Source organism: Myotis nattereri (genome assembly GCF_964212035.1).
Source record: "Myotis nattereri genome assembly, chromosome: 7".
Classification (NCBI taxonomy): domain Eukaryota; kingdom Metazoa; phylum Chordata; class Mammalia; order Chiroptera; family Vespertilionidae; genus Myotis; species Myotis nattereri.
Genome location: NC_138082.1, coordinates 53,203,448 through 53,223,025, shown reverse-complemented (window position 1 = coordinate 53,223,025; position 19,578 = coordinate 53,203,448). Strand labels below are relative to the sequence as shown.

The following is a 19,578-nucleotide window of genomic DNA, read 5'->3' as shown; positions in this document are numbered from 1 at the left end:
CAATGTTATGGGCATAATAATGACTACCTTACCGGACTGTAGAAAATACCCAATAAATGTTAGCTCTTCATGTTCTTATTTGAACACCCCAGGCATTTTATTTTCATTAGTAAGCAGGAACTTTTATTATAAAATGAGTTGATAGAGTTTACACACTTTCAAAATGCATTACCCAGATATCTGGAATCCCAAATGGAGGTATTTTAACATTGGCTTTGCAGGTTCCACAGGAAATGGCGGGAATTTTATTTTATTTTATTTATTTTTGGTTAATCCTCGACCGAGGATACTTTTCCATTGATTTTTAGAGAGAGTGGAAGGGAGAGGGAGAGACACAGAGAGAGAAACACATCAATGTGTGAGAAACACATTGATTTATTGACTCCAGGCATGTGCCCAACCAGGGCTGGGGATCGAGCCTGCAACCAAAGTACTAGGTTCGTGCCCTTGACTGGAATCAAATCCAGGAACCTTCCGTCCATGGGCCAATGCTATATTCACTAGGCCAAACCAGCTAGGGCATGGCAGGGATTTTTAAAGACAAGAACTTCATCCAGTTGCACTGACTGCTCAGACTCTGATAATACGAATCACTCTGGTTTAATGTGTCATCATTTCTATACTTCACAGCTTAAGTTTACAAGTTTATTTTTATTCTCGCCCAGTTATCTATTTCCTTCTACGGAGAAGTAATATCTGAGGATTATTATTCAAAACTTCTTGTCCTTGGAATGAAATTTCTCTTTGAACTCTAAAGTAAATGAAATATAATGAAAATTCTCTACCTATTTGATTAATGAAGTGAGATGCTTCAAAAGAAATGAGCTGTTTTTAGACCATAATGTGATAATAAGAACGGACTCTTCCGGCTGCAGAAGTGGTAGAGTAAAAATGTTCTGAGGAGAGGAAAATGGGAGTAAAACCTGCTGGTAGGATACCCACCTCATTTTTGTTCTCTTCCCAAGGAAACCTCTGACGTTTCCTCTCGAATTATATTAAAATGAGATAAAACCTGAATGACAGTACATTTTCTGACCAGATAAATAAATATATCTTATATAATAACACCCAAGAGACATCTGTTATGAACAAAGAAAGCCTAAGAAATAGGGTACACACTGAAGTCTCAACCCAATTTCAAAAGTGAATATTGACTTCAGAGTCAAAACCATGTACCCAAGCGTAACTATATGTTAGTTTGACAATATGACAAATGACTTGACCTTCTTTTCTTGTTATCGAGATGCACTCATACACCTGAGCATTCTTTCTTGACTGCAATTGTATACAGCACATCTTGTAGGTAACACAGTATTGCAATAACTACTTTCTTCTTGTTGCTTTAATATCTCTTTATAGATTTAAGGGAAGTTTTGTCCCAGGTTGCACAACAGAAAGAAGTGATTGCACCCAAATCTCAGGGAGAATAGACTAAGGAATGATCAATATCCTCTTGCTGATTTGTTGGAGATCGTTTGTCTCCATTGTTTAGTACAATGAAGTATCTTGTATTACCTGCAAGTGAAAAATGGGACCAACAACTACCTTACAATATAATTGTGTTGACATCAGAATTTGGCTGAGTGGAGTGTTTTCAGAATGTATCTCACAGCATATCTAATTTTATGTACTATCCAGACATATTATGGAAGACTGTCTTTGTGGGTTTTCTCAATTTTTAAAAATAGACATGAAACCATCCTTAAATCAATTATAATAATTTCAAAAATGATAGAGATAATGGACTTTCTCTTAGATGATAGTTCTTGAGCTTTTCATTGGATATTAGAAAAATATTGCATTTATTGTTACTTTTGGTAGAGATTAAATAACATTAAAGCTCATTAGAGGTAAGTATTATTATTATTATGAAATATAAAGACATAATGATAATAAATAAGATATAGAAAGAGCTGAGCCATTTTGCAGTGGATTGAAGCAAGGAACTTTGTTTTCTGACCTGCCCATGTACTACAGCAAGTCAAGTCTCCACCTCATCAATATCCACACCATCTCAGAACTCAACTCCTTTACCTTGACTCAATGATATTTCAAATTCTTTTTGCTTTGAATGCCATAATTTAAAAAGTCTATTTATTTAAGGCTTTTATTTTTAATGCATTTTTAAAAATATTTTTTAAAAATGTAAAATGCCTTTTCCCCTGGAAATTCACTTATTTAAATTTCAGGGGGAGGGGAGGGGGGCACTGATGAATATAATCCAATTTCAATTTTTTAAAAATGTATCTATATCCATAGCTTATTAAAGTCCTAGATACTTTATTATATTGAGTTAGAAATTAGTTTTCTTTATTAAGTATGACTTTCTCAACTAAATTTTATTTTAATAATGTATACTCTGAACAATTATGTCCTTGCAACTATGTTAGGTACTAGACCCAGATTCAAGAAGATTATGTGATTTTTTTACTAGACATTTTACAATATATCAGGCAATATTCTCTCTTAATGTAGTGGAATTCATTTTCAAGGCCTGAAATAGAATAGGATATTTCTGATCAGTATTCAACAACTCTCAACTCAAGATTAAATGTGGCTACAGTTAAACTGAGAAAACCTAATCTGTAAGAGAAAATCTTATGCTCAAATGGTTTTCAAAATTATTTTGAAAAATAATTCTACTGTCTTTTTAGTAAGCATTTTCAAGACTCTTACATTTAAAATACTTTATTTACCGGTGTTTACGGTAAGTGGAAATAAATATTCTTTTATAAATGAGGAAATATAAGTATGTGATCTTTGGTTTCATGTACAGGGTTGATAAATTGAATTGTCACTGAAACTTTCTACTTAATCCATTAGTTTGTCTTGCTTGTCAAGAAATATTTGGATACTAGAGGGGAAATGGGAAGAGTGAGTAATAAATTTCATAACTGTACACTTATGCTTTGCTTTATATTTTATTTCAATTACCTTTAAGCTCTGGTACTTGTAAACAGCATTTAATGAATTACTTAGCAATATAACTTAATAATTTTGAAACTAGTTTCTAGTCTGTTGTTCATCTTGAGTCACATTATTTCAATATTTCTAAGAACACACTCACTAATACAATCAAAGAGCTACATTTTGAGTGTGTTACAAACATTGAAGGAATAACCTAACTTATCCTTTCTTTATTCATACCAAACCTCACACATTTCTCCACTAACTGTGGCTTTTAAAGAGAAGATGAACTTAAACCTTCCTGGGAAACTCGCTCCAATATTGAACAACCTTTACTGTTTAAGCCTTTTATTTTTATTTTGTTTTATAATTAATATTCTATTTTTCTGAAATTTAAAATCATTTTTTCTTTCCTTAGTTATAGTAACACAGAAAACTGGGCATCAAATGATTCTAAATACTATGTAAATGGTGTAGTAAATAAACAACCATGGATATTCCATTTTTAAAATGGGAATTTTATTTGGTCTGAGAAATATGTAACCAAAAATTGTACCTTTGTGCCATCTCTAGCAAATTGTAGTCAATACATCACAATAGATCACACATAAATAATGACTAGATGATTAACTTAATGCAAAATAAAAAAAACAACAAAACTTTTTATGGAATGTTCCTATATCTCCTTAGTTCAAAAATTATTCCATTGGGAATTTTGTGTCTCTCACTTATGTCACAAGTTTTGCAGGCATGACCAATAGCTTCAAATACAAGCCATTGGAAACTTCTGCCAGACCACCCCAAGAACTAGCTAAAGATAGAGACACAGTAACTTTATGTATAGGCCCATACTTGAAATTGCGTCACTAAAATGTGCTTTGTTATTTAAAGTTAAACATGAATATGTCTAATCCTATCTAATAGAGGGAATATGCTAATTGACCCTTACACTGTCGCAAAGATGGCAGCACCCACAGCCAATAGGGAGGGAATATGCTAATTGACTGCCCCACCCTCAAAGATGGTGGCGCCCACAGCCACAAGATGATGGCGCCCAGTCCCCTCAGCCCCGCTGGGGTGGGAGACACATGGCAAGGCCAGGCCCAGCCGTAGGCGGGCCCGGCCTTTCTGCACGCCTGCCTCTGGAGTCCCCCAGTCCCCTTAGCCTCCCATCTGCCTAGGGCTGGCCCGAGGCACAGGCAAGCCTTGGATGTTGGATGCCCAGACGCCCAGGGCAGACCTGACGCTCAGGTATCCAGGGCCGGCCGAAGCTTGCACTGCTGGCAGTGGCAGCAGCAGAAGTGTGATGGGGCATCGCCTTCCCCTGATTGCCAGGTCCCCTCATGCCCCTGAGGGCTCCTGGACTGTGAGAGATGGCAGGCCAGGCTGAAAGACCCCCCTCTCCAGTGCATGCATTTTCATGCACCAGGCCTCTAGTGTTTTATAAATTCACTTCCATCAAACTAATGATGACTATTGGGGAGGTCAGTTTCAGAAAGAACGCTGACAAGATAATCAGATGCCTGCTAAGTTTTTCTTTGTATCCATTCCATGATTCATCTATCAGATTAATGAAGCAAACATCAATGTGAGCAGGAACTCCTCCTTCTGCTTACAATTTTCCCTCAGAGAGCACTTCAGTTACTTAGGTTTCAAGGGTCTTGCCTGCATTCACGAATCATGAAGAATAACTGTTAAGTGTGAAAGTAAAGAGGCCAACAAAGCAAGTAATTAATCAAAAGAATACTATTTTCAGGGGTGGAAGAAGTTAATGAAGCTTTTAACTAAACAGAATGCTTTAGGTTCTAACTGTTAATATTCCTGAAACTAAGACTTGCCACAGCTAAGAAAAATATGGGAAAATTTGAGGCAGATAATGAAAAGTTGGCTTTCTGGAGGCTGATCCAATAATATTGCTCCTTTGCATCAATAATATGAAAGTAATTTGCTATGGATAGCATGATGTTTGATGATGCGAATATTAAGAAATAAAGAACCATTTCCTTGGTCTGTCTGGATGACACTAACATCCAGGAAATATTAATGACATAGGCCTACTTATTGCTAGTATTCATTTTCTACAATCTATTTTTTTTAACATTATAGAAGATCCACCAATTATTTGCAGGTAATTTGCATTTACTCAAACTAAAAGAAATTAATGATATTTTGAAGAAAATAAACAATTCTGCTCATGTATCTATTTTAGTAAAAATGTATATGCCAAGCTATCCTTTGTATGTATATGACAAGCTTACCTATAAAACATGTTACCATTGCTAACATGTACTATAGATAAAATAATATAAATCCAAAATTCAAATAATTTTTCTTCTCCTGAGTTGAGTGTAAATAAAACAAAAATGCAACAGTAGCTTACAATTTAGGGAAATTATTAATTCACACACTACAGGCCTGGTGCATGAATTCGTGTACCAGTGGGGTTCCTCGGCCTGGCATGCGGGATTGGGCTGAAATCAGCTCTCTGACATCCCCTGAGGGGTCCCAGGTTGCGAGAGGGTGCCAGCCAGGCCAAGGGAACCCACTGGTGCATGGCTGGGGTCAGAAAGGGATGTGGGAGGTTGGCCAACTGGGGAGGGACTGCAGGAGGGCTCCTTGGCATGTCTGGCCTATTTTGCTCAATCCCGATTGGCCAGACCCCAGCAGCAAGCTAACTTACCAGTTAGAGTGTCTGCCCCTTGGTCGTCAGTGCACATAATAGCGAGTGTGCAGCCTTAGCATAGCATTAGCATATTATGCTCTGATTGGCTGAACAGCCAACTGGCCGACTGGATACTTAGCATATTAGGCCTTTATTATATAGGATTTATTGTTGTTGATTTCAAAGAGTGGAAGGGAGAGGGAGAGAGAGAGAGAAACATCAATGAAGAAAGAGAATCATCTATCAGCTGTCTCCTGCATGCCCCCTACTGGGGATCGAGTCCAAAACCAGGCATGTGAACCGACTTGGAATGGAACTGAGACCTCCTGGTTCATGGGTTGACACTCAACCACTGAGCGCACTGGCTGGGCTGGGAAATTAGAAGGAAGATATTCATGTTTAATTGACATTAACAAAATTCTTTTCTCTAAGGCCATTCATGATGCTGTGATACATGGAAACATTTTAATAATTCAGTTAAAATTAAGCAATTAAGAAATTATGAATGGGCCTGGCCAGTATAGCTCAGATGGTTGGGCAAAATCCTGTGCATTGAAAAGTTGCTGGTTCAATTCCAAGTCAGGCCACATGTCCAGGTTGTGGGTTCAATCCCAGTGGGGGCATGCAGGAGGCAGCCGATCGAAGTTTTGCTTTCACATAGATATTTCTCTCTCCTCCCTTTCTCTCTAAAAATCAATAAAAATATTAGGGACAAAAATAAGTCATGATTGTTCTTACATTTAGTTTAAAATCACTTTAACTTGTTTATTCATGTATTTATTTGTAGAACTATTCTGTGAACACACAAAAGCTCTCTCGTGGGCTTCCCCTTTGTCCCAGGCCTCTGGATCTCATACATCTGGCAGAAGAATTGTTCCTACAACTTTTTAAAATGCCAGCTGCAAGGCTTTGCTTCAGACCTGCCAGATATGAATCTCCATTCTTTTCTAAGACCCATGTAGAAACTAGTGCATGGTCCTGCTGTAGAAGCTCTGATCCAAACAAACCTTTGTCATGATTGCATCTGATTTATAATCCAATGAATCTCATTTTCTTTTCTTATACTCACTCATCTTTCTAGCTGCCCATGTGGTGCTCAACTTGCCTACTGAGATAACAAATAGGCATCACAAACTTAGCATGGCCTGAATGGAATTTCTACCCCCATAACGCACCTTCTTCTCCCCAGATTTCTTCCATTTGGATAAATGTGCGACAATCTATAAAAGTTGCTTAAGTCCCCTCCCCAACCCCCCAAAAATTTCAAACAAGAAAGAAACAACAAAATCTTTGAGTGATCATTAATTCTGCTTTTCTCTTTTTTTAAAACAAATATATATTTTTTTATTATTGACTTCAGAGAGGAAGGGAGAGGGAGGAAGAAATGAAAACATCAATGATAAGAGAGAATCATTGATTGGCTCCCTCCTGCATGCCCCACACTGGGGATCGAGCTCACAACCCAGGTATGTGCCCTGACTGAGAATCAAATCATGACCTCCTGGTTCATAGGTTAATGCTTAACCACTGAGCCATACTGGCCAGGCAATTTTGCTTTTCTCTTAATCCTCCAACAATATTTAATCCATCAACAAGCTCTCCTCTAATATATTCCAAATGTACCTACTTCTCTTCACCTGTATTGCCACCACGTAGTCCAAGCCATTGTTGTTTTTCCATCTTACATTATGCCAGTAGCAAAACTTCTCAAGTGATTTCCCTATTTCTACTCTGACTAAATTGTCTGCAGACATCAGCCATGAGGTGTTTCAAAATATCCAGTGGATCATGTCATTCCCACCCCAAAGGTTTCATTGCAGCCAGAAGAAACACAGATTCCAAGGCTGCGTGTGATGTGGCCCCTGTCTCTGTATCCTCACATCTTAGCATGCCGCATCTCACTATGGTCAGCCTGGCTGCCACTGCCTTCGTTCTGGTCTTCTCACACGCCAAGGCTGTGCCCCAGTGGGGCCATTTTCACCAGTGTTTTCTTTTGCTTGAAATGTTCTGCATGTGGTTTCATGAAGCTTGTTGCTTCTGGTTAAGCCTCAACTCAATTGGCACTTCCTCTCAGAGGTCTTTCCTAATCTTCCCATCCAAATTAGCCCCCCACCGAAGTCATTCTGTACCACATGACTCTTTCTTGTCAGCACACAAACATCTTAGGAGAAAAAACAAACACAACAAAATAACAATAAGCCTTTCCTTCACCATGTGAAGACTTCTAATATTGTCCTTTTTCTTTCCTTTTATTGCCAAGACCAGAGGCCCAGTGCACAAAATTCATGCACTGGATGGGGGGGGGGAGTCCCTCAGCTTGGCCTACATCCTCTCACAGTTCAGGACCCCTAGGGGGATGTCCTCCTGCTGGCTTACATCCCTTTAAGCTGGCAGTCAGACATCCCTCTTGCAGTCTGGGCTCTTGCAGTCTGGGACCCCTCGCTCCTTATTGCCTGCCTGCAGCAGAGGCGGGAGAGACTCCTACCAACTGCCTCTGCACTCACCAGCTGTGATCCTGGCTTCTGAGCATAGGGGCAGTGGCGGAAGCCTCACCTGCCTCTGAGGCATTGCTAAGAAGCAGCAAGCCCAGCTTCTGGCTGAGCGGCACTCCCACAGGGGGAGCACACTGACCACCAGGGGGCAGCTCCTGCATTGAGCATCTGCCTCCTGGTGGTTAAAATGCGTTGTAGCGACCAGACATTTCTGCCATCCTGTTCAATTTACATATTAGCCTTATATTGTATAGGATTCTAGCAAGAGGAGGCCCTACTCACATCCTGTTCATTTCAGAAGCCACATTAGTTTGGCTTATGGCTAATATCCAATTAATATTAATGAACATGGAATTGATATGCTCAATGACTTATTTTCAGTCCTCATCATGCTTTATGTATTTATAGCATTTGACACTCTCACCTTGAATTGCCCTTTACTTCCAGTAGAGTGAGGTAGGTAAAAGTCCTATAATGCTGAAAGCAGTTTCCAGTAAAACAAAAATGTTGTGTTCTACAAAACAGTCATTTGTATAAGCTAAAAATAAATTTATAGCTACTGAGCCTTGAAACTAGGTTTTACATATAAAAATAAATTCAGTTTTGCCCATTTTAATATTCATTACATTTTCCAGGAATTTAGCCACCATGTAAATTGAGATATGATTAATTTGTTTAGTTTGGACATTTACTAAGAGTTGTTTAATGTTTCAGAACATTATACCTTCAATGACAAGAGGTCTTGTGGTGTGGTATTTGTGTACTATGTGATATGTAGCATGGTTATATCAGTAACCTATGTATGTATCCTATATAATAAAAGGGTAATATGCAAATTGTCCCCTCGACCGAGAGTTTGACCTGAGTTCAACCAGGGAAATGGGCTGGCCTGCCAACCACCTGGGGCCCCTTTCCCTGGTCGTCCCTGCCCCTGATAGGCCACAGACACCCCAATCGGGGGTAGGGTCAGCACACCAACCACTCACAACTCCTTCCCCCAGCATACCTGGCCCGATTGGCCCCAATCAGGGCTGGCTGGCCAGATCCCACCTGTGCATGAATTCATGCAGCAGGCCTCTAGTATATGTATAAGTGTACTATATATATGTATACATCTGTAGTTATCACAGTCACAGTGTTTCTAGGTGTGTATAAATGTTAAAATGCTTATATATGCATAACTACCTGTATATATACACATATATACATATATAAGCACATGTATATATATCCAACCCTTATGTTAAAATGCAAATATAAAGAAAATATTTAGTTAAATATTTAATTTATTGTTTAAATATGGACTTCCTCATTATAAATAGGTATAGTATTTAGTAACTTCATTATATCATTTAATATAGATATGCTTGAAGCATTTATATATTTAATTAGGTATTTTATTAGAAACATTTCATTTATTTCCCCTTTCCATGCTCACATGTTCCCTTGTCCACAGCACTATGAAAGCATGCCTCAGACAGTACTTATTCTATTCATCTGCTGCTCTCCCACTGCAGACTGCAACCTCCCAGACAGTGTGGTCCTTGTCTCACTCTTTCCTGTAAACTTGGCACATAGTAGGTTCTCAATAGATGCTTACAGAATGAATGAACCTATTTGAAAATCTGACTAAAGCTACGAACTCTGTATTCAGAAAATGTACTACACATACACCTACCAGCTTTCCACCCAGTTTCCAGCGTTCTAAGGTATTAGGAACACAAGAAGTATTTTCCGACCTAGATATTATTAAAGAGAAAGCTTTGGAACAAGACATTTCAGAAAATGCCTCTTCCACATAATTTGAACACAAAACAAGTAAACCTCTTCTCTCTCAAATCACAATTTTAAGTGAAGAAAAGAACATCTTTGCCTTTGACAGTTTTATACCTATGGATTAACATGTAGTGATTTTATACCCTGGGAATGTGCTATGTGCTATGAAACACTGTTTTATTGTTTAAGTTTGGTTAAAGGTAAATAATATTTAGTATCTCTTAGCAAAAATAGAAAGAATTGTGAATTACTTGCAATGGCAAAATGGTTCCATTTCATGTTATAGCATTTTCAATTGAAAATGAATTTTACCAGTGAGATACGAGGAGTTTGTAAAGCAACCAGGTACTTTACTTTTTTGCAGTTAAAAAATAGATTCACTTTTATACCTGCGATCTTTCAGAAAGTAAGATGCTTATGCTGCTCTTACCTCATCAGAACCAGATCCAAAAATCAGCAAGTCGAAAGGAATCGCTGCCACCATGTCAATCAGGAACCAGCCTTTGAAGTAGTGGATCGCTATTTTGGCGGGGTCACTTACCACTTCCTCATTCTGATTTACGTACGTAGTTCTGAAGTTTATTAGAATATCTATGATGAACATAATATCCACAATCAAGTCTACCACATTCAAAGGGCTGCAAGAGTAGCCACATTCTCGCCGCTTCTGCTCCTCTCTGTCATTGAGGAGAAAGGCTGCCGAGTAGGGGGTGAATATAGCCGTGTATATGACCAACAGCAGGATAAGCCAGTCCCAGACGGCCTTGAAGGGACTGTAGTGCAATATTGTAAACTTGTTGATGCGCGGCGTCTGCAGTTTGTATTCTGGCAGGACGTCTGCTCCTAAGGAGAGAACCTGAATGTAGAAAAGAAAAACATATACCATATAAAAATGCCATTATTTAATCCCCACACCTATACAAATATTAAGGTAATTAAATAGCAAAACCTATTAGAAAGGATTCACGTAATGGAATTCATACATTGTAAAGTGATATTTGAGGAAGCCCGTATAAATCCCTAACTTGAGAAACCTCACTGGTGTTTTTGATAAATATTATTTACACTGAAAAACATGAGACAACAAGTAATGGTTACCAGTTCCTTTGGAACATACTACTTGTCAGAAATAAAACATAGTCGTTGGGTTTTTTTTGTTTTTTTATTTATTTTTTAAGAAAACCATGAAATCAGTTTGATACACGAGTAATTCAGTTTTCAAACCCAAGAAAGGATAGGCTGTAATGAATAGAAGCAGTCTACTTGGTTCCAGGATCACGTTCATAGTCTGGGACAAATAGACTTTCACCTGAACTTCTCCATCACATTTAGAGAATTGTGAAGAGAGAATTGTGCAAGGGGATGTTTAGAAGAATAACCTGGAAATGTTGCAGAATTCTTACATATCAAGGAGTGCTCAGACTCTAAGATTTATTCTACTTAATAAGGCACTGAGTAGACTAAAATAGTTCATTTTTTTAGAGTTTTAGGTTATCTGAAAAAAAAAAAAAAGAGTTAAACTTGAAGTGTGACTTTACCCAGTAGGAAAGTTCATGTGTTTGTGATTTTAAACCAAATTTTAAGAACAAAGGTAAAATAAAATATTAGCTACCCAGAAAATGTAAATACATGGGTTTTCAAAAATTTTACATTTTGATGGATCCACAAATGGCACATAGAAGCATTTTTTAAAGGAGTGATGGATTATAATTTTACCTTATGGATATCCCACATAGATGTAATGGCTTTATTTCAAAATGAATCTCACTAAATAAATGTTCTTAGACTAGATTCTTCTAAACGCAGCTAATAAATCATCAGCTTTTCAGCATGGCTCTCAGTAAATCCCATTAATTAGTCAAAGAGTGTTATTTCTGTGTTCTTAGTAATTCTATCCATGTAGGTTTTAACTTAACTATAATAATAAACTATCTCAGACAAATTGCAACTTGCAATTTTATTTTTATTGTCATACTTCTTACATCCCCACCCACATATAAGTTACTGTTCTATTTAAATAAAAAAAAAAGTTGAGAAGTTAAATAACAACCTCACATGAGATACAACATGACTTTTAAATATAACAGAAAGAGTTCAGTTAAAATAAGCGAAGCTCTTTTTAGATAATAGCTAAAGTGATTCAACTAGCTTTGAAAAATACAATAAAGAACCTAACCATTTTTCTCAGTCCAGAATAACGTTGTATATGGAGGAAACAGGGCTTTAATTTAAGCTATTGTGAAAAGTGATAGGAATTAATTATTACTAAGAGAGAAATCTGTAAAATAAAGTGATTTCACTATTTATTAAACACCAAAAATCCTCAGAATCCAAGATCTAAATACATATCTATAGTTCTAGTGATATCTGACTTCCACAATCCAAATAGGAATGATGTTTAAATAATCTATCAATTCATAAGTGCAGATCGATAGAATGCAATCCTGTTATGCTTAGTACAGAAAAACAGTGTAAGATATTTTGGTCTGGAAAGAATGGATCATCTCTTATGGTGTCATTATGTAACATCTCTTTCTCAAACATCAGGACTACTCAGAATATAGAAAGTAAATCCAAAACCTTATTTTGGCTCTCAAAGTAATCTAAAATATGGACCCATTCTGTCTTTCCAGTTCCTCTCTCATTATATTTCTCTATGCACACAGTGTCCTCTGGCAAGACAACTAAAATTTTTAAGCTGCTTCCCAAATTGCTAAATTCACAAATTTCTCTCATAAAAAAAGGTATGTAGTTTTTCAAAGAGAACCAGAAAAAAAGTCATTTTTAAAGACAGGAATATATGTCTGAGCTTGCTCCCTGCTTTAGTGACCTGCTTCTGATACGAACCTCCCATGGGGGCAATCTAAATATTTGTTTTAGCAGAAGTTATACTACATACATATAGCACCTTAGAGCTTCCCCTGAGAAGCAAAACTGTGGATGGAACTCTTTCCATTGCACATATGCAAAAATTGGAAAGGAAATAATATTACACGAAGAGTTAAAAGAAAGGCAGGGAGGTATGAAATAATGTGTTGTGGGTTAAGCTGCTTTATAATGTTGATGAATAAAATGCAAGGAAACAGTGGTAGAGGAGGGCAGTGAATAGGGACAGTGACAGGCTGTAGAAGATGTAATACGACATGATAGTAATCTCAGGCTTTCTCATTTAGGTCAGGGTTTCTCACACTTGAATAAAATATAGACTCCGTTTAAGGCTAAGATACTTATTGCCTAATGATGATTTATAATATTTGAAATGATAATGTTAGGTAAATATGTACCAAAATAAAACTGGTTAAAACCTCTTGTGGGTTGAATTGTGTACCCCCAAAAGATATGCTGAAATCCTAATATCTGGTACCTCCTAATGTGACCTTACTTGAAAATAGGGTCTTTGTAGGTGTAATCAAGTAATAGGTAGTCATGGTGGACTGGAGTGGGCCCTGATGAAATAATTGGTGTCCTTACACAAAGAGGGAAATGTGGCTGCAGAGACACAGCCGTGTGACAATGGAGGCAGAGAGAGCTGCAAGCCAAGGACCACCAAGGGTTGATGGCAGCCACCAAAACCTGCAAGAAGAATATGGAACAGATTCTCCCTCAGAGCTTCCAGAAGGAACCGTGATTTTGGACTCCCAGCCCTCAGAGTAATTTCCATTGTTTTAAGCCACTCTGTGATATTTTACTATAGCAATTCTAGAAAACGAACGCAATGACAAAAACATAAACAAATACATTATAGAAAAAAAATTGCAAAACTATCATCACTAATTTAATATTTGATATACCTGATTGCATTTTGACTATTATGTGTGGTTTGATCTAATAGATAAACTATTTTTCTCAGTTCTAACCCAAAGTGCCTTTTTGTATTAACATGTTATCAAAATGATATCACAAAATTAAAAAATTGTATTACCATTATAGGGTAATTTAATCGAATTCTTAATTCAAATTTCATTCATAATAGTTGTTTAAAACCAATTTTAAAGGTGTTACTTGATACTGTACAAAAGTTTTTTGTTTACTTGAAGTTCAATTTTGCTTTGGAGCAATATTGAATTATACATTAATTATCTAATTAAATTATTTCTGGAACTAGGTTCAGAAAGGAAGTTCATTTGCAATATTCAAATGTATCTATTGATACCAAACCATTGAAATTTGGTATATACAACAATGGAACATGTTTTGAAAATGCATTTGTAGCAATTGGCATGGAACTAAAAGTTATGGTACAAATTCTTTTGATTTCTGAAAGGCCATGCCATTTTTATATATTATTCAATTCTTTCATGACTTTTATCAGCCAATTATACAGCATGCTTTAGTGTCATGCGGTCTCATTGTAAACCCCAAAATAGTCCTAGGCACTGAGGCAGTACTCTGTTATTAAGTGATTATCTTATTGATTCAAAAGATTATTATATTGTTTTAGCTTTTCACCAAGATACAGTAATTTTTAAGATTTTCCAGGAGAACTAGAAAGAAGTTCCATATGCTCTTTGCATAATATATGGAGCATATAGAATTTTTTCATATGATCTCTTTAGTAGGATAGTATGATGTCTTATGTAGATGCTCAGTACTCCCAAGAGACTGTGGAAATACTCAGTCCTCTTAAGGTCAAGTTCTGGAATTGGCACAACATCACTTCTGCCATAATTTACTGGCCAAAGCAGTCACAGGCTATCCAAGATTCAGTAACGTGGAAGGTTATCCTTTACCTCTTGACAGGAAATGACATACATGGGAAAGAGAAGAACTCAACTGTGGCCACAGGAATTGCTGAGAATTATTGTTCTTAGGTATGATGATAATATCATGCTTATGTTTTTTTTAAATAGTCCTCATCTTTCAGGGATTCACAGGGAAATATTTTTGAGTAAAATTATATAGTATTTGGGGTTTTCTTCAATATCACCCAGAATGGGAGAAGATAACAGGGAGAGAGTGTCTGCTTGTATGCAACAATATCAACTGTATATTGATTTTATTGAAACTGGGTGATGGGTATGTATAGGTATCTCTAGTTTCATAATATGTTTAAACATTTTTGCAATAAGAAGTTAAAAGAAGTTCTAGAATCTCAGCCAGAAAGGTCTAAGATATTTGAGGAAGTAATTTCTTGATGGAAAATAAAGAAATAGGTCTACAAACGTCACAGAAGTTCGCATCTATCAAAATTGAGTTGGTTCTGTATCAGGTAAGTTTGGATTCTTGTTTATACAGAAGAATGGGTAGTTTGCTCTCTGCACATCTAATTCATATGATGCTGACCTTTATTCAACAACACAGACTACACACAATCCCTATTTTGCCTACGCTCCAACTGTTTGCCTTCATATTTCCATCATATTGGGGCAAATCACACTTACAAGAAGGTAATTGGACAGGCTAAATCTGCAGATGCTCATCCCTCTCAGAATACTTAGCTACATTGTTCAACAAGTTAGGTTAAAATACAGACACTTTTCAAAAACTCATAAGGTTAGGCCTCTTATTGAGAAACAGTGTTCTCATATTCAAAGCTTTCATTCTAGTTTGATATAGGAGGTATGTTTTTGCATTTCCCCCATAAAACTACCACTGAATGCAATGTATATGTTGTAATATCATTTTTGTAAAGATTTGCATTAGATATTATTTTTATAATTTATTTCTAGAAAATAATTGAGTTCTTTTGAGGAATCAAAGTTTTCATCTCTCTTTCATTTTAAAAACTGACAGTGAATAACTTATTTCATTAATTGCAGTTTCTTTTTGCTTTCTTGCAGAAAACTATATGAGTTCAGAATTTTAGTACAATTATTTATGTTGTTTTAATAGTTCTATTTCCATTTTAATAGTCCAAATGCATATATATGTTATAATGTCACCTTATACTTCTTTGGAAATAGGAAAAATGTATAAGTCATAGTCCCAAGTAAGTTTATTAATCAAAAAAAGACTTTGGAGTGCTGTTAGAAATAAAATATTAGATACGTAAATATTTGTTTTAAAAACATGAATAGGATTTTAAGGGGCTCATGATTAAAAAGTAAAAGGCAACTACACAGTCTATTAACTTTTCTTAAGAGAGCCAACTTCTACACATTTGGGAAGTAAGATACTTTAGAAAGATAAAACATGGTTAATTAAACTTTGATAAGGCTTTTCTTTTTTATATATGTTTTTATTGATTTTTAGGGAGAGAGGAAGGGAGAGGGATAGAGAGATAGAAATATCAATGAGAGAGAATCATTAATTGCTCAGCTGCCTCCTGCACACCCCTTACTGGGCTTTGAGCCTGCACCCCAGGCATGTGCCCTGACCAGAAATCGAAGCAGTGACCTCTTGGTTCATGGGTCGACACTAAACCACTGAGCCATACCAGCTGGGCAATAGACTTTTCTTTTAAGAAAGGAAGAGAGAGAGAGAGAGAGAGAGAGAGAGAGAGAGAGAGAGAGAAAAGAAAAAAAAGGAAGGAAGGAAGGAAGGGAGGGAGGGAGGGAGGGAGGGGAGGAAGAGGGGGTAAAACTCACTGTACTAAAAAAGGGGGAACTGTATGATCTCCAGAAAAAAAAATATTTATATTTTCTCTTTCCTGAAACCACCAATTAAATTTACAGTTTAATACAGTCTAAAATATTGTTCTCTTTACCAAATACAATTTTCCTAGTTGCTAGCACACTGCTATTTGTTTAACCTCTAACTGCTAAGTGTTATATACAACAAAAATCTATATGTGAAACAACACTATTTATTCAATGAAGATCTACTGTGAAAATTTTGTGGGAACACCAGTATTAATAACTACTCTTCTCTTCAGAAAAGTGCAGTAGGGAACGATTAAGTCTTCCAAAAGATTATATGATACTTCTGGCAGCTGTTAAAGTCATGCTGAGGTGTTGGTAGAGACTGCTCATCTGTTATTTATCCTTTATTCAGGACTCAGAGTTAACTAATAGGCTAGCTGTATTTTTAACTATTGGGAAGAGCAGTATGTAACAAAATGAATCAGGTAAAACATATAGCATCTGGAAAGATTTAGAATCCCTGGCTTTTCAGCAGATGATTTGAGAAATACAGCAAAGCCTGAGTAATTATTGCAACAGGCAGCCCCACTGAAGATTACCCAGACATTTAAATTAAAAGATGAAAGGGATTCACACAATAAATCAAGTCTGTCACAAAGGAAGTTTTAAATAAATAAAATATTAAAATTAGACTGTAGAATCACTGCAGCATTCTATATTGAAATAACTTTCTAAGGCTTCAATTAAAGTAGAAATTTAGTCATTTGTGTGTATGTGCACATCTGTGTATGCATGGATGTTTAATAAGTCGGGATGATTGTATGATTTTGTAAATATCAGAGTCAAGCAGGTTCAGCTAAATGTCAGGTTTAGTGTCTGGCATGTGCTGTATATGCTGATCTAAAAATGCTGACTTCTTAATATATGTGACTCAGTATAAGAGAAAGAGGTTAGATCATATCTCAAACATTTATAATATTTATAAATTACTTAAAATATATACATATTAAAAAATCAAACTCTTGCCCTGATTGAACCAAGAGGTCATGGTTCAATTCCTGCTCAGGGCACATGCCTGCTTAGCTCATCAATGCTTTATCTTGGAGAAATAGGATTGTTAATACTGACTCTCTTTATGTTAGTCACCAGGTCCAGTGTTAAATTCTGACATTCAATTTTCTCAGTGGCTCTTTGAGATAATCATTATTATCTATATTTTTATAGACGAGGAAACTGACTCAGAGAGAATAAATAATTTACCTGAGGTCTCAGAGACAAATATAATATGATCAACCATAAAATTCCCTAACCTTATTGAATGCCTTGATTTTTTTTTACTGAAGACTTGATGGGCATTATCTCATTATATTACAGGTTTACAATGTAAGTGCTTGCTGTAGGTTGAATTGTGTACCCCAACAAAATATATGCTCTATTCTAAATCCTAGGACCTGTGAATGTCACCTTATTTGAAAATAGGATCTTTGCAGATGTAATCAACTTAAGATGAGGTAGGTTATACTCAGTGGATTGAAGAGGGCCCTATACAAAGAGGGAAGAGACAGAGACAGACACACAGAAAGAATGACACATAGCAATGGAGACAGAAATAGGAGTGATGTGTCTATAAGGCAAGGAACACCAAGACTTCCAGCAACACAGAAACTCAGAGGAAGGCAGGAAACTGATTTTCCTCTGTAGGCTTCACAGAACATGCCCCAGTTAATGGCTTGATTTCACACTTTCATCCTCCAGAGTGTTGAGAGAATAAACTTCTGTTTTTTTTAAGCCTCTCAGTTTCAATTCATTTCATTATGGGGATAAAGCCTACGTTTTCTTACTGCACATGCTGTTTCTAGAAAAAGAATTTATTTTATAAGGATCTGTGTAAACCCTTTCATAGTGATAAAACCATTTTTAATAAAATTCTAATCACATAAGTCAAAATAATGAATATAGAGAATTATGCAGAATCACTTCATTTTTTATAAATCTTTATTGTTGAAAGTATTACATATGTCCTTTTTCCCCCCCATTGCCTCTTCCCCTTTCCCCACCAAGCCTTCACCACTCTATTATCTGTGTCTATGGGTTATGCATATGCACATATGAGTTCATTGGTTGATCTCTCACCCCCCGCCCTCCACTCAAATCACTTCTTGCCATGAGCCTCAATGCTACTTGTTGGGATAGACACACAGATGTAGGACATAGGGAGAACAAAATAGCAACGTTAGATGGCCATGATGGGCACCCAAAATAAAGACAATTTCCACTAATTAGAAATGCATAATCTGTCCAATATTGCTGCATAGGTTAGACTCTGGGCTGAGATGGCTCTGTTACATATCACAGCTCTGCCGTGGCCCATTCAAAAAATCTCCCTGAGCAGCAGATTCTTTAGCAGCAACATGAGGACAGCAATACCTACATCATAAGCCACAGTGTACTAGGTAAGATCACACATGTATAAAGTTTATAGAGAACCCCTGTCTTACCCTAAACTCCCCATAAGTGAATACTACTATTATAATTTTAGGCACATTTAACTTGACCAACTCAAAATTAAATTATAAATAACACTGAATGTCAACTATAATTATTGACTGAACCCAATTCTCTTATGTAACCTTTGGATTAAGTCAATCATGCAAAGAAAGATAGCCAAAGACAGATAATTATGGTTCGTGGTTTTGCTGGTAAGATAAAAGTTTTTCTTTGATTATGAACATCTTAGTTATGCTATGTTGGCTCGTGGGTTATTTGTCAAGTAGTGATTTAAGGGATCAATCATTTTTAAAAAGCTCTCCAACACTTTGCAAAGACCCAGTTTAAGCAAAGAATAAGATATTTCTTCATAAAAGCATGGGTCCTGGAACTAGGGAACAGTTAGTTAATTGGGTTAGAATGGCTATCATAAAAAAGAACTGTCAATCTGATGGGTGGTTGGAGAAAATTACTTTTGAGCATCTTCTGAGAATACATGACTTTCTCAATTTTTCTGCAAGTAATAAAATGGCATTTCTTTAAAATGAATTCAGTAGGTATTTATGGAGTTCCTGTCCACTTTACAATTTGAGTATATTTTCCAAGGATCCTGTAGAAATTTATATATATATATATATATATATATATATATATATATATATACATAGAGATGATATCTGAGATTCTGCAGTTTTATTATTTTATCTAACACACATTGTTTGCTCAATTACAA

The 19,578-nt window shown here is 36.3% G+C and overlaps 1 protein-coding gene across 3 annotated transcripts in view; it reads right to left on the bottom strand.

Annotated features, from left to right (window-relative positions):
* KCNH7 (potassium voltage-gated channel subfamily H member 7) overlaps positions 1–19,578 on the bottom strand; it is a 405,370-nt gene that overhangs the window by 59,991 nt on the left and 325,801 nt on the right. For all 3 annotated transcript variants that reach the window (XM_081095167.1, XM_081095168.1, XM_081095169.1), the window contains one exon: positions 10,268–10,693. In XM_081095167.1, coding sequence (XP_080951293.1) covers positions 10,268–10,693 — 426 coding nt within the window. The remainder of the gene's footprint in view (positions 1–10,267; positions 10,694–19,578) is intronic.